Source organism: Pteropus vampyrus, unplaced genomic scaffold, assembly GCF_000151845.1.
Source record: "Pteropus vampyrus isolate Shadow unplaced genomic scaffold, Pvam_2.0 Scaffold37, whole genome shotgun sequence".
Lineage (NCBI taxonomy): Eukaryota > Metazoa > Chordata > Mammalia > Chiroptera > Pteropodidae > Pteropus > Pteropus vampyrus.
In genome coordinates, this window is record NW_011888818.1 from 6,943,655 (window position 1) to 6,958,472 (window position 14,818).

Below are 14,818 nucleotides of genomic sequence, written 5' to 3' on the forward strand. Positions count from 1 at the left end.
GACCTCGGGCAGCGGGTCGCGTCGGCCGGGCATGGCGGCGTGGATCCCGGCCGCGGCAGCGTCTCTGCTCCGCGGGATCCGCGGGGTGAGCTCGGGCAGGGGCCGGGCGCTCTTCCCGGGGCGGGAGCTGCGGAAGGGCCGCAGGTCAGGGGACTTCCCTTCCTTTCTTCCATTCATTCATTCAGTTGTTGATTTGTTCATTCAGTGGGCCCGGGCAATCGGCGTTCGAAGTGTCAGGCGCCGGCGAGATGGGGGAATCTCCCGAGCCAGATGGAGGTCAGGGCGAGGGCCACAGATACTTAAAGAGCTATAATACAGCGGGTATGGAAAAGCAATGTTGATCTAGCGAGCTGAAGACCTAGGAGTCTTAACCCAGAGTCACGGCGTGGCTGCCAGAAACTGTGGCCGGGTCTGGGCTTTGGGGTCGTCTGCTTTGTTGACCTTGACTCTCCCCATACCCCACACACCCGGAGTAGAAGCCCAGCAGAGGGCACTCACCACGCGCTCTCCTAATTTTCTCTAGCCCTTTCTGATTCATCCTTTCTTCACCTCATCCATTTCGCTTTCTTTCCTCTCACATTCTTCCTTCTCCTCAGCTGGACTTGGACCTGCCTCCCCCCTAGCAGTTCTACTGGTGTCGGCGTGGACTGGAGGCATCTGGGGATTTTGTCAGTAGATTGCCGGTTTAAAGGCCGCTGATTTGCTAAGAAGGAAAGGATTCTCCTGAGGAATCTGCAGTGCTAACTACTCTCAGTCCTTAGTGATTATATTTCTGCCTGCCACCTGGTCACCCTCCGCCTTTGCCCCCAAGGCGCTATCCAAAGAAGAGGCTCCACCCCACCCCACCCTCCAGTCTTATCCAGGTCCACAACATCAATTCTCTCCTTCCACACAGCACTCAGACTATCTAAGTCCAGAGCTTTCTCCTGACCTGAATTTCAACTGCCTGCCAGACTTCTTTATGGGTGCCCAGTATGCATGTCCTGAATTGTGTGGTTCTTCCCCTGCTCATTCATTCATCCATTCATCCATCCATCTATCCATCCATGCATCCATGCATCCATCACCCCAGTCCCCCTGAGGGCCTGCCCTGGGCTCAGCTCTGGAAGGCTGCAGTTACAGGGCAAATTCAGTCTCGGCCTTTGAGACCACATGGTGAAAGAGCCAGTGCTCAGGCCATTTTAAAGAGGGTGCTCCAAGGTTCTATAACACAGGACTCTGCTCTGGGTGGTCAGAAAAGGCTTGACAGAAGGGTGAAGGGGAGGTAATTTCAGTACCAGCAGTTGATGAACAGCGCTGGTGTTCGCCCACCTGCCATCCTCCTCCAGTCAGGGACCAACCTGGTACTACTCCCTTTGTAATGCCTCTTATCTGGGCATCTTTCCTGACTAGCTTCAAGAGGACTGTCTAACCAAGTCCAAAATCTTCAGCCTGACATTCAAGGCCTGCCATGCTCTGTTCTCAGTCGCCCTTTTCAACATCAACCCAGCCAAGAGGCTGCTGACCTAGTTTTATGCCCCTTCACCCCTAAAGGTTGAGACATGTTCCCCTTAGAAGCGCTGACTCCCTGTGTTAGCCATCGGGGGCTGGGAGAGAGTGGTTGCCAGTGTAAATAATCTAAAAATATTCCTTCTTCAGGTCATTTAATCGAATTCTGCTTCTCTCCAGTGGGAATTAGTACATGTTGCAAAGGGTAGCTGGCTTATTGAGCAGTAGGTCACAAGGTCATATCCCACTGGAGAGACTGGAATGTTAGTCAGGCCTAAACGGTGGTGACATTTGGCCCACCAATGTGTGGTCAGTAGCACACTGGCCCAGCAGAGCATATCTGAGGCAGGCTGTCCAGTTTCTCCCAGCTCTGCATTTTACTAACAGCCAGCTTCGGGCATATTACTTAGTGTCTGAGCTTCCTCCCTATGAAATTGCCATCATGATAATATCTCTCTCACGGCATTATCATGGCAAGTTAAACATCTATTGAATTAGATTTGGGACCTTGTCTCGAGTGAAAGTGAGTTATTTACAGTCCCTCCACTCCCACCCCAAGAAAGTTTTTTCTATATCCTGGAGAACTTAATTAGACATGTGACACCATGCAGCCCCTCTGACTTAGCCCTTGGCTATGCTGGCCCTGCCTTGCAGAATGGCAGGTGGGGCCTGCACAGTGGCCCAGCAGGCCTGAGGGCAGCTTCATCTTGCTCAGCCGTGACTCCTCTGTTCTGTGGCAGCTTCCTCTTCTCCACTGTGTCCAGCGGATGTTTGCTTCACAGACTGAGGGGGAGCTCAAAGTGACCCAAATTCTCAAAGAAAACTTTCCTCAAGCTACAGCTATCAAAGTCACTGACATTTCAGGTAAGATTTTTCTCTCTTCTTTCCTACAGAGTCTGGTAGGATTTTGCCCTCGAGTGCCAGAGGGCAGGGGGCTTGGCAGAGGGAACTTGCCATCACGGCTTCTCAATATGTGTGGCTTTGGGGCAGATGTAGAATTGGGGATACAGAAACATCAAGGGAAACTGTGTGGGGACGAGGTCTCTCTCAGTCACCCTGGGCTCTGGTCTGCAGCCTTCAGTGTGACTACAAGATAGGCTTTCCAAAAATTTCCCTACTTTCTTCTGATATCTTCGAATGTCAGAGCTGGAATGGGCCCAAGGAGGAGTTTATCCTTTTAAGGAAAGTAACTGCTTCACTTTCTCCACGAGAACCTGAGCCCAGGCAGGCCGAAGAATCTGCCCAGTCCCTCACAGGAAAGAGGCAGCAGAACCAGGACCCAGGGCAGACTTTGGCCTGAGGCCAGTTTTCTGCCCCAGCTGAGCCCTGCTTTTTCAGATGGCCACTTGCACTGCAGAAGCTCAGGCTGGCTTTGTGTTAGGAGCAGGCTAGGCAATCACCTTCTGCACCCACAGGATGGAGAAGATAGGGCCTTTATCCCGACACACCCAGGGAGCGGCTTGGCTGTGGGCATCCACCTGACTCCCCACACCCGGACACCGTCTTTGCCACTCTACATTGTCGCGATGGCTCACTGGCTTCTCTGAGGACATAACCATTTACAAGGATTGGGTGAAGGTTTAGAAAGTAGTTTTTATTCTGGAAAGTAGAGGAAATTAATCAATCTAAAGATCTTTTGGAACAGTAGGTGGGATGAAAACTCTGCAGGGTCTCAGGACAATGCTAAGGCCTTGATGTCCCCAGTCCTATACCTGCCCCAGGCCCAGGTAGGGCAGAGATGGAACCTGACCTCTTGTCTGACTCTGCCCACCCCTGGACTGAGTGCAGAAAGGGAACTGATCCCTGGATCCTTGGTTTAATCAAAAGTTAGACTCCTAGAGCTCATAAGAGAAACATAATAAAACACTTCTCATACAATTGCCTGGTGTTAACAGCTCAGGGACATTTTCTTGCCCACATTGTTTTGTGCTACAGCAGCATGTTTTCTAATCAGTCGTCACTAGCTCTCCTGCCCTGTGGAGGCAACGCTTGGTCAGTGGGTAGATGAGTCCACCACAAGCTCTGCCTTGAGAGCTTCACCAGGAAGCTATTCCCTCCCTGTAGAAGCCCAAGATGGAACACTCAGTGTCACTTATAGAGCAAGAGGTGCTGGAGAGAACCTGTCTACAGTTTTTATTGTAATGCCATGTCCCTGTCTCTCTTGCACTTCCTTGTTTCTTTCTTTTCTTTTGGATAGTATTACACAGTTTTCAAGCCAAATATTAGTGTAGTTTTGCACTTAAAAAAAAGATTGCCGGTATTTTTTGAAGGTGGAACAGTGAAATTCAGCCCCTCCCACCCGCTTCCATGGCATTGAAAGGAAATACTATGAAAACCTATATTTCCCAGGTTTTCCATGCTTTGTGCCTTATCTTTCCTACCCACAAGTAATAATTCTGGGTGGAGCCACTGCCTTGTGAAAGGAGGAGCACATTTTGGATCAAGGCAGCCTGCCAAGAGGGATATGTGGTCAGATTATAAGCCATGATCTTTTTCTAACAGTCTTAGCAATTTTCTGCTGAGTAATAATATTCAGACCTTCTTGAGATTGTGTGGCACTTCAAGGACATATGAGAGCGTGGCTGCCATAACTTAATAATTGAAACGCTTTCAAGTCACATTTATTTCAGGAGGCTGTGGGGCGATGTATGAAATCCAAATTGAGTCAGAAGAATTTAAGGAGAAGAGGACTGTCCAGCAGCACCAGATGGTAAATCAGGTCAGTAGAGGCAGCAGTGCTCCTTGGCTACCAGTCTCCAGCATCTGAAAGGGCCTGCCGGGTGGGGGTGATAATTTCTTGGCAATCCTAGGAAAGAAGAATGTAATACCGCAGTCATGTGGACAGGACTTAAGACCTGAGAAAAATATAATCTGAAACTATCTGGAATCCGATTGCAGGCAAATAGGAATTTTATTCAAAATTGAGAACAAGCCACCCAAAAGTTATATTGCATTTTTTTATAAAATGTTGCCAAAGTTTACTATTATTGTCACATATCGAATAGTATTTGTAAATGTAGGAATACTAAAGGATATACATTTTCGTAGATGTGAAGATTTTTGAGCCTCTCTTTAGGACTACTTTACAGATGGGTAAATTGAGGCATGGCAGGGTCGAGAATTATTCCCACTGCCCCAGACTTAGTGGCAGACAATAGGGGTCTGAAACATTAGAGTTAACCAGACAAGGCCAAGTTTATTCATTATCTATGCTTATTTTACTTGGAATTAATACCAGCCTTGACCCCTGGGCCTGTGTGTATAAACTCGCCCCCCTCAGCAGGTGTGTTTGACATCATTCTAGAAGGTCTTACACATTGTGACCTAATTTAATTTTTTTAAGCACAGCTTTGGTCATGAGAGTCTCTCTGTGACCTCATTCATCGAGTTCAGGTGTGTCAGGTCACTATTCCAGGCCTTCCCCACCCATCTCAGCACCTTCCCTCTCTCGGCCCCTGTGTATTGGTCTGTGTGCACCTGGACCTTTGTCCAGATCGGACTGACTGCAGGGTTCCCTTCCTCCCTCCTCTGCCCAGCTCAGATTCTGCCTCCCTACCTGCCTGGTGGGGATGAATGCCCCCAACCCTCTGACTCCAGTGTTTTCTGCCTTGTGTCCTGGATACTTATGTCCCTACCTTGTGTCCCTGGGCCCTGTCAGCCCTGTGTGGGCTGGTTCCCTTCTGGATCCAGCTTCGGATCCTCTTGAAACCCAGCCCTTCACTTGCATGTGGGCACTTACGGCCCAAAGGTGTGTCAGAGGTCTGCCCGGGCAGCCTGAGGTACAACAGCTTCTAGTCCCACATGATCTCAGGGATTGGAGTCAAGGTCGAAGACAAAACAGAAAAGATATGACTGGCCCAGATCATCCCCAAATGATGGGACTTTGGGTTTTGTTCCCAAAACTATTCAGGCCACCTTGTGCAACTAGACTCCCAGGGGGCCTGTTAATTTGAGTGTATCCCCTGCCCCGAAGCCACAGTTAGAAGCGGTTAAGGATGCAGGTTCAGGAGTCAGACTGTGCACATTTCAAATGTAGGCTCTGCTACTTTCTAGCTGCGTGACCTTGATCAAGTTATTCAACCTCCCTGTGCTTCAGTTTCCTAATCTGTAACTCAGTTTCCTTTGAGTAACAGTAGTTGACTCAAAGGGCTATTTTGAAGATCAGTGATTAAGTATACATAGAGCACTAAGAGGCGTGCTTGACATAGTTAGCCTTTAATAAATGTCATCTGTCACCATTGTCATTGTCATTTACAACACTGGGTGGAGGGATGACAACAATTCCTTAGGTTTGGGGCAATGTTCAGGATTTCCTCTGGGCCCCTATAGAATGTGTACTTCCCCCAGCTCTATCCTAGCTGGAGAATGCAGCTCAGTGGGTGTCGTTGCTCTAGAAAGCTGACTCTGTGCATGCTGGGCCTGGGTCTAGGTCTGTATTGTTAGTGAACCACAACTAACAAAGGATCTGGCACATGAAGGAGCTCAATCAATATTTGTTGAGTTTGCAGCCAGTAAAGAGAGCTAGCCTCAGTTTGGTTATTGGCTTACAGAGAAATTACACATTCAGTACCTGAAAGGTGTTCTGTTTCAGAGAATTCCCCTCCTAGTATTGATGTATTTTTAACCTGGGATACCATAGTGGCCCCTTTGCCCACCTGAGCACTGCTCGTCATAGAGCAGGTCATGCGGTCCCTTGGCCAGGCACCCACAGCTGCCGGAGCGGGGTTGGCAGGGGAAGAAGTGTGTTCTGAGCCTGACCTTCAGCTTGAGCAGAGGCCCTCGTCAGCTACAGCAAGCTGTTAGGGCTCTAATGCATGTGTCTCAATGTACTGATGTGCTCATGGGCATTTTCAGAGGATTCCATCTGTGGATGTTGGCTGTGGGAGGAGCGAAATGAAACGTCTTTAAGAGCAGGTCTGTTGACCTCTAGGCACCTGAGCTGGGACCTGGAATTAGTGGCCCATCTTTTAGAGGTGCTGGGAATCAGGATCTGACAGGCACTCCACATAGGAGGAGGCCAATTAGAAGTAGAGTGGAGGAGAAAGCAGACTGGGTTCTGTTCCCCAGGTGCCAAGTAAGTGGATTCTTAGGGAGCAGGTGAGAGGCGGGAGGTGCTCCATCCAGATGCACTGGATACCCAGGCTGTCAGGTGGGGGACGTGGTGGTCGTGGGCCAGGGTGAAGCTTTCCTCATTGATCTTGCCTAGTTCACCCTAGTAAAATTGAAACTCTCAGGCCCAAAAGGCCCAGAAAAGGCTACCTGGCTTATCTAAAGCTGGAATCTGCTTCTCTTCATATAGTCCCCACTTGATTCCCTGGGGACCAGATGCCTCTGTCACCATGATCTCCACCCTCAGGAGCAAACTCACTGTTCCTTGGGTACCCTGCCAACTGGTGGCCCAGCCTCTCCCAGCTCCCATGGTTTATCAGCCTTCTCTTCTGAAACAATCACTGGCATTTGCTTTGGGCCAGGCCTCAGGGATGCCAGGATGACGAGTGTTCCTTCCCCATCCATCCTATTCCCGGCCTGGGGAGCAGCCATTGAGAGGAGAGTGAGCACCACCTTCCCTTTTGTGTTGAACAGAGCTAGGTCCTTCTTGGCTCAGCTTCATAGTGGGATCTGAGCCTCAGTTTCCTCTTTGGCAAGGATCACATGAGGTATTGACCACGTGCCCAGCCTCATGCTGGCATGTGGAAGGGTAAACAGCAGTTGCCCTCTCTCCTCTTCCCTGCCTGGTATCCATCACCCTCCTCTAAGGGTGCCTCTGCCTGTGTCTCCCCAGCTCAGAGCCCTTCAGTGTGCAACCTGGTTGCCCACAGAGTCCATTCCCACCTCCCAGCCTGGGATTTCCGATCCCCTGTGTGGTCTGCTTTGGTCTTCCCCCTCACGCCCCCGATCGAGGCCAGGCTTTTCCCTGTGAATCGTGGTGCATCTCCAGCCTTCCTTCTCCTTGCGCTCCTGGGCCCGATGCCCTGTCCTTCTCTGCCCATTCCACTCCCAGCTGTCCAGCTCCAGGGCTGCCTCCTCCATGAATGGCCAGTGCAGTAGCGGGCACTCCTTCCTAGGACACACAAGGTAGTCTTGAGCTGACTTGGGGTCTGGCAGCACCCATCACTGTGCCGAGTCCATTTCTTGTAAACTAGTGTTACTTCCCTGATCTTTCTCATAATTTCTCCATGCCTTTTACATCTGTGCCCCTAGCACCCAGCATAATGCTGCGGACATAGCAGGTGCTGAAAATGTTTACCCAGACTATATCCTATAAACTGGGGGACTTTGGCTAAGTCACTTCCCCACCAGGGCCTCAGTTTCCTTAACTGTAAACTGACTCCGGTGATCTTTAAGGCCCTCTGTAGCTGTCAGATACTGTGACCTATGTTGGGGAGCCCTCAGAAGGCTGCAAGAGAGCAGAGGGAAGGCACCGCTCAAGGCATGAGTGGTCAGCACCTTTTGTCTGAAGGTGTGACTGCACCCTTGCCTAGCTAGCCATGAAGGCTTTAGGGATTGTGGCCTTGGCACAGATATAGGGACAGCCTCTAGGGAACGTTTCGTGCCTGCAGAAAGCAGAGAGCATGTGGCCTAGGGGGCTGTGTCTCCTTCCCCCTGAGATGACGTGAGGCTCTTTCAGGGGGCACTTCTGCTTGTCTGCAGAGTTGAGGGGGCTTGTATGTGAACATGGAGGTGGTGGGACAATTCACCAGCTCCTAACTCAACAGCAGGTCCCAGCATCAGGGCTGGACAGGAACCCCAGGGAAATGGGTGGCCAAGACATCAAGATACCAGGTTCAAGTTCTGTCTGCTACTCATCTGCTGATTTTGGACATGGGATAAATACTTTTTTTTTTTTTTATTAAAGAAAGGGATAGGATAGATTATCTCTAGGGCTCCTGCCTTGATAAACCTGACCACATGTTTTAGAATTCTTTTTGCTATATGTGACAGGGAGCAAGTTAAAACTAGCATAAACAAACAAAGGTAATGAGTGGCCCATGTCATGAAATTATCTGGCTTCTGACATATCTAGGTGCAGGGTCTTATGTTCATCTGCTTACTCTCGTTCATATCTTCTCTCTCTGAACTTTCAGCTTCTGTGTGTTGGCTTTACTTTCTCCTACTAGAGATGGGCTTTCTCTTCTTGGTGGGGAACATGGCCCCCAGCTGCTTCCAACTAACATTATTCCAATATAGTGACCCAGGAGAAAAGGCGCTATACCAAAAAAATCCCAGGGAGATTCTGATTGGCCCAGTTTGGGTCATGTGCCACATCTGAACCAATCAGGCTGGGCCAGGGGCACACAGCTACATCAATACTAGACCAGTTGGTAGGCCCACTAGCAGTACACAAAGTGGTAAGGAATTGTTCCTCAGGAGAAGGAAGATTGCTGGACAGACTGGAAAAAAAATGTGCACCCCGCTGTGATGATCAGATTTGGACCTAATATAAAGGACTTTGACTCTTCCTCTGTACTGATTATAAATTCCAGTGGTCCACACCTCCCTCAAGTCTTGTAGCTTCTCTCCTGGCACTGTAGAGAAATAATAAATATCTATTTGATTGTGGTGGCTTGTTCAGATTTGTGCCCTGATACCATCTGTAACCTTAAACAAGTCTCATAATTACTTTATAACTCTATTTCTTGATCAAAAGTAAAAAGGGAATATTTGTGCTAATTAGCATGGTTTTAAAGAACAGCCATTCATTGTCCAAAATAGCAAAACACAAGAAACAGCCTAAAAGTTCATCATTAGGGGACTGGCTGAAAAGTTATGATAGCTCCATATAACAGAACATATGCTGATGCAAACACGAAGGAGGGTGCTCTTCACGCCTGATATGGAAAGATCTCTGATGGTTAGCAGGAAAAGCAGCATAGATACTGTGTTTGAAGTGCTACCATTTTTGTTTTAAAAAGGTAATGTGGGGTGGAATATATATTCATATTAGCTTGAATGCATTTTTAAACCTTTGCAAAAACACACAAGAAATTAACAAAAGTTCTCTATCTGAGAATGGAGGTGGGAACTGTGGGACGGAGGACGGGTGTGGGAGGGAGACTTCACTATATGCCTTTTTATACCTTTTTGATTTTTGAGCCTGGTTAGATTCTGACTCAAAAAAATTGTTTTCCAAAAAAGGAAAAACTGCTTAAAGGAAGTGTGTGCAAAAATCTCCTACAGACATGGAGCTATGTAAAAATACTCTCAGAGTGACTGTAATCAATGTCAAATGCAAAGGAAATGATGATACTCTTTTACCTATTTAGGCACTAAAAGAAGAAATCAAAGGAATGCATGGATTGCGGATATTTACCTCGATCCCCAAACACTGACCACGCCCTGGCTGTGTAGATGCTGCTGCTTAAAACCTTGGATGAACTTGACCATTCTTTCCTAGGCATTTGCCAAAAAAATTTATCTATTTTGTTCATAGACATTTCCGTATTATAATTATAGAAGAATATGTTATCTATTTAGACGTTAATTAAAGGCAACGGACAACCGAGGCTTTTGAAGTCATTAGTAATGCTTCTAACTCCTTTATTTCAGAAGCAATGTCCTTTTGTCCAAAGTGGTTTCATCTTTATACAGTTCTGTCCTGCTGCTGTAGAGGCAGAATGGAGTGCCAGCTAATTTTGTCTTGCCAAGAGACTTTCTTGTCCTCTGTGAAACTGCTCAGGTCCCTTAATCTTACCAAAAAGAAAAAGAAAAGATCCTTTGGTTTTGCTGTTCTCATAGTTTACCACTCTCTTTTCCTTCCCCTCCAAACTTCTTACGAGAATGATCTTGGACCCTCATATCCTTACTCCCTGGAGTGGACTCTGAGGATTTGGGGCACCCTGGATCAGGATCTTTTTCCTTTGTTTGAAGAACCCTCACCTTTTGCATTTTGGTGGGAAGTGGAGCCCACCTCCCACAAGAGAAGCTGAAAGGCTTGCTTTCCTAGTTCCTTTGCAAATTAGGCACAGGCAGATAATCTAGACTCAGCCATTCAGATAGATCTGCCCTGGACTTTGAATTAGGAACAAGTGATGCTAGGAAGGAGGGGCAGTGGTGCATTGATTCTGGCAGCCCTTTCTCAAACTTCTCTATCTTTTATGGAACCGACCACCAGGGAAATCGGTGTTCACCGTCAGTTCCGAAGGTCCCTCCCATGCCTCCCCAAGAAATAAGAATATGTAGGTAAAACAACCTTGGGCTCTAGAATTTTGGAGCAGTACAAATTTTAAATATTCTGTTCATATACTGCATACCAGTGTTCTAGGTGGTGGGAGCAGCAGAGTCGGTGTTGCAGGCTGCTGTCTCAAATCATGGTGGTGGGCACAGTGTGATTTGCTCTGGCCACAGAGCTTTCCAGTTCCTGCCTATTTTCAGAAGTTGGTAGGCCAGTGTTTCCAGAAGTTCTGTGATTGCCCCATATCCTTTCCCTGAATTCTTTTCTCACATCAGCCTGGTCAGTGTCCTTTGCTTGCATCCGAGAGCCCTGATGGCTTCACTAGCAGTGTCACTCCTGCCCTCCCACCACATTCACTGCTGTTCTCAGTGCTCAGCACCTCAGTCACTGTGGCGATGGCAGGCTGGTCATCCACTCCTTTCTCAAACTTCTCTATCTTTTATGGAACCGACCACCAGGGAAATCGGTGTTCACCGTCAGTTCCGAAGGTCCCTCCCATGCCTCCCCAAGAAATAAGAATATGTAGGTAAAACAACCTTGGGCTCTAGAATTTTGGAGCAGTACAAATTTTAAATATTCTGTTCATATACTGCATACCAGTGTTCTAGGTGGTGGGAGCAGCAGAGTCGGTGTTGCAGGCTGCTGTCTCAAATCATGGTGGTGGGCACAGTGTGATTTGCTCTGGCCACAGAGCTTTCCAGTTCCTGCCTATTTTCAGAAGTTGGTAGGCCAGTGTTTCCAGAAGTTCTGTGATTGCCCCATATCCTTTCCCTGAATTCTTTTCTCACATCAGCCTGGTCAGTGTCCTTTGCTTGCATCCGAGAGCCCTGATGGCTTCACTAGCAGTGTTACTCCTGCCCTCCCACCACATTTACTGCTGTTCTCAGTGCTCAGCACCTCAGTCACTGTGGCGATGGCAGGCTGGTCATCCACTCCTTTCTCAAACTTCTCTATCTTTTATGGAACCGACCACCAGGGAAATCGGTGTTCACCGTCAGTTCCGAAGGTCCCTCCCATGCCTCCCCAAGAAATAAGAATATGTAGGTAAAACAACCTTGGGCTCTAGAATTTTGGAGCAGTACAAATTTTAAATATTCTGTTCATATACTGCATACCCATTTTTTTGTTTATTTTAAAAATAGTCTGTATCTCCACAGTAGGCAGAAGAGATTGGTGTCCTGCCAGGGCTGAACTGCCTTTTACTTTGAATAGAGTCACTCATCTGTATCAGAGCTGAGAAGACGCCCCAGAGCACAGCTCTTAGATGGTGTAGTGAAGAGTCGCATAAGACAAGCCCCAGAGCCCAGAAAAAGGTACTGGTCAGCGACAACAGAGAGACCAGAGAATTAGGTGCATTGTGATTACTTGTGTGGAGCCTAATTGTCCTCTCTTGAGGGTGGGCTGGACTCAGTGATCTAAAGAACAGAAAAAATGTGCAGCTTCAGAAATGAGGTCATAAAAGACATTGTGGCTTCCTCGTTGCTCTCTCTTTTAGATCGCTCGCTCAAGCAGCCTGTGGAGAGATCCATATAAGGAACTGAGGCCTCTTACCAACAGCCAGAAGGGAACTGAGGCTTCTGCCAAGACAAGAGCCGTGTAGGTTGGCTATCTTGGGAATGGATCCTTCCAAGTCTCAGTCACAGTCAAGCCTTCAGAAAACTGTAGTCCCAGCTGACATCTTGACAGCAACCTAAGCCAGAACCTCCCAGCTAAGCCACTCCCCAATTCCCGACCAACAGAAACCGTGAGATAATGTTTATTGTTTGAAGCCACTAAGTTTTGAGGTAGATTTTTATGCAGTGATAGATAACTGATATACTTGTGCATTACTGGGAGGACTCTGGGACATTTCATATATTGAAGTAAGGGTCAAAGAGCCAGACTTCAGAAAGGACAGGGGTACAGCTAAATGTCAGGAACACCAGTGTCACCAGGCCTCTGCATCTCCTGCCTGCTTCTCTCTGAAGATCAACATTATTATCCCTTACTCTGGATTAGCTTCCACCATATAGCAGTGATTATAATGCCAGTAGCTCTTAATTTTCATATTTTAATGTCCATGCCACAAGAAGAGCAGTTCAAAGCTCCTCTTGAATTAGGAACCACCCTGGACGAAACAGCTGGAGTCCAGGAGTCCATGTGCACTGTAGCCTTTCTGGATTCTGGTTTGGGTTGGAGGGAGGAGGGACAGTTGTCAAAAGAAGTAGGGGTTCTCCAAAGAAGAGGCTGGAACAAAGCAACAGGTGTTCTCAACTAGAGACAAAGGTGACCGTGGCCTGGCAGGTCTCCTAGGAGTCCAGGACTCTTCCCTCTGCTTCATCCCACCCCACCCCAGGAGACCAGGCTCAATGAAATGTGTCACTTCTACCACTTCTGCATGTCTGTGCCCAAATCTGGCAATAAGATCTTTAAAAAGCAGCTCCCCCACCCCCAACACACACACAATAGTTCTCCCCCCACCCCCAAATTAAAAGGAAAGTTGGGAGAGGAATCACAAGGTTTCATTTTAGTTGATTAAAAGAGAAGAAATTGTTAGAGGCCAGAGTATATAATATTGCATCGGATACAGCCAACTCCTAGCTTTTTGATGAAGTGCTACTTGTGGAAACTGCTGAATTGTGATGAAAGATGATAGGTTTTCTGAGTTCAGTGTCTGTCCTTTTAAAAACAGTGTATGGTTTTCCAGTGGAAAATTCAGAGTCCTGAGGTAGGTGCTCGCTGACTAGGCGAGTTAATCTATGGGGAACTGCTCTGTCCACAGCCCTCCCGCAGGCCCGTTTTGTTCCATGGGTTTCTGCAGGGTGCCGCTGACCTCTGACTAGAGCACCCACTAGCAGTCATGGAGCAGGCTGGCCTGCAACGTGGGAGGGGACCTGGGGCTGCAAAGCCCCACCCAGACACTCGCAATGGCAAGGATTCAATAGATCCAATTCCCCTTCTTGGGAATCCGAACCGGAAAGGATGAGTAAATGACCCAGGGACAGCCAGGCACAGACTACTAATGGCTGGTGGAAAGCTCAAGGCAAACAAATCTGGGTATTCAAATCGAGAAATATGGAGAGAATTGATAGGTGAGGAGAAGTGAAAGTTGAAAAAGACCACGTGGGAGATGTCATGAGGGGTATTGGCAAGCCCGAGTTGAGAGGACGTGGACACTATATAAAGAAGGTAGTGATTCTCAATCTGGCTGTAAATGAGAACTACCTAGGATTTTTAAAATACCCCTTCCAAGTCTAAGAGGTGGGCTAATGACGGGCGCCAGAGAGTGGGCATACAGGGACCGGGTAGTCAAATTAAAGTCACAGTCGATGTGAACCACCGGGACTCCTTAGAGCCGCATGTGTTAGGCTCTCCTACCCCTGTCCCTCCACCCTGCCTCCAAACCCTGTGAGGCCTGCCCGACTCACCCCCTTGTCCCACCAGGGAGCTGCTGCACACGCGTCAGTTCGCCAGTTCACCTCCACCCACCACCCGTCTGGAGGAGCTGCCCCAACGCCCCTAATCCCATAGGGTAAAAGGCGGAAGAGGGCCAGTGCTACCTGAAGCCGGCGCAGGTCCCTGACCTCACCTGGGCGGGATCCGGCCTGCGGGATCCGAGGGTAAAGGAGCCAAGCCGACACCCGCCGCGATCGTCTACCCAGGAGCACCTGGAAGCAGAGCAAGTCTGGGTTCCCGCACCTCCATGCTCTTCCTCGAGACGACTAAGAAACTTCGGCAAAAAAATCCCACCCCCCTGGCTTGAATCAGCAGAGCTGGCTTTCTTAGGTGCATCCTAAAGATGCCACGCCATACCGCGCCCATCTCTCCCCTGGAGCCCGCTGGAGGGTGTCTCAGCTCCTGGCCGAAGGCGCCCAACTTTTGGCACCTTTTATATTTGTATTTGCTCTAATAATGCTGGTAGGGTTAGGTCTATCGTTAGGTACCTCATTTCAAAATATTGATCTCATAGGTTGTAAGATCCTCTGACACTGTGAATTTAAAAGAATATTTATGCACTTTAATTTTTTTGAGAAAGCTGTGTTTATGGAGAGGCAGATAAAAGAGTACAACTAAAAGATGCTAGATGTATTCTTTAAAAATAAGAATAAAAAGAAATAATCATGTTGACCTTTATTCAAACACAATTTATTCACACCCCAAGTGTCTATAATTGTCTCA

The 14,818-nt window shown here is 48.1% G+C and overlaps 1 protein-coding gene across 9 annotated transcripts; it reads left to right on the top strand.

Moving 5' to 3' along the window:
* Positions 1 to 6: 6 nt before the first annotated feature.
* On the top strand, positions 7 to 14,773 carry BOLA3 (bolA family member 3). 9 transcript variants are annotated; one of them, XR_002779832.1, is made up of 6 exons: positions 7 to 85; positions 2,229 to 2,352; positions 4,104 to 4,207; positions 11,818 to 11,973; positions 12,156 to 12,256; positions 14,084 to 14,773. XR_002779832.1 is itself a non-coding variant. In XM_023529472.1 (5 exons), the coding sequence occupies exons 1-5, from the start codon at positions 32 to 34 to the stop codon at positions 14,160 to 14,162; spliced, it is 462 nt and encodes a 153-aa protein (XP_023385240.1). In that variant the 5' UTR covers positions 7 to 31; the 3' UTR covers positions 14,163 to 14,773. The 9 variants fall into 9 exon arrangements, 5 of the variants coding, with proteins under 5 accessions (XP_023385240.1, XP_023385241.1, XP_023385242.1 ...); XR_002779830.1 differs by lacking the exon at positions 11,818 to 11,973 and having other exon boundaries at positions 12,156 to 12,404; XR_002779831.1 differs by lacking the exon at positions 14,084 to 14,773 and having other exon boundaries at positions 12,156 to 12,432.
* Positions 14,774 to 14,818: the final 45 nt, after the last annotated feature.

Bases quoted from the DNA above. Each gene is read 5' to 3' on its own strand.
- BOLA3 (XM_023529472.1), top strand. From the start codon at position 32: ATGGCGGCGTGGATCCCGGCCGCGGCAGCGTCTCTGCTCCGCGGGATC. The intron at 4,208-12,155 runs GTCAGTAGAGGC...TCTCTCTTTTAG, and splicing joins AGCACCAGATGGTAAATCAG to ATCGCTCGCTCAAGCAGCCT. The intron at 12,257-14,083 runs GTAGGTTGGCTA...TTGTCCCACCAG, and splicing joins TCTGCCAAGACAAGAGCCGT to GGAGCTGCTGCACACGCGTC.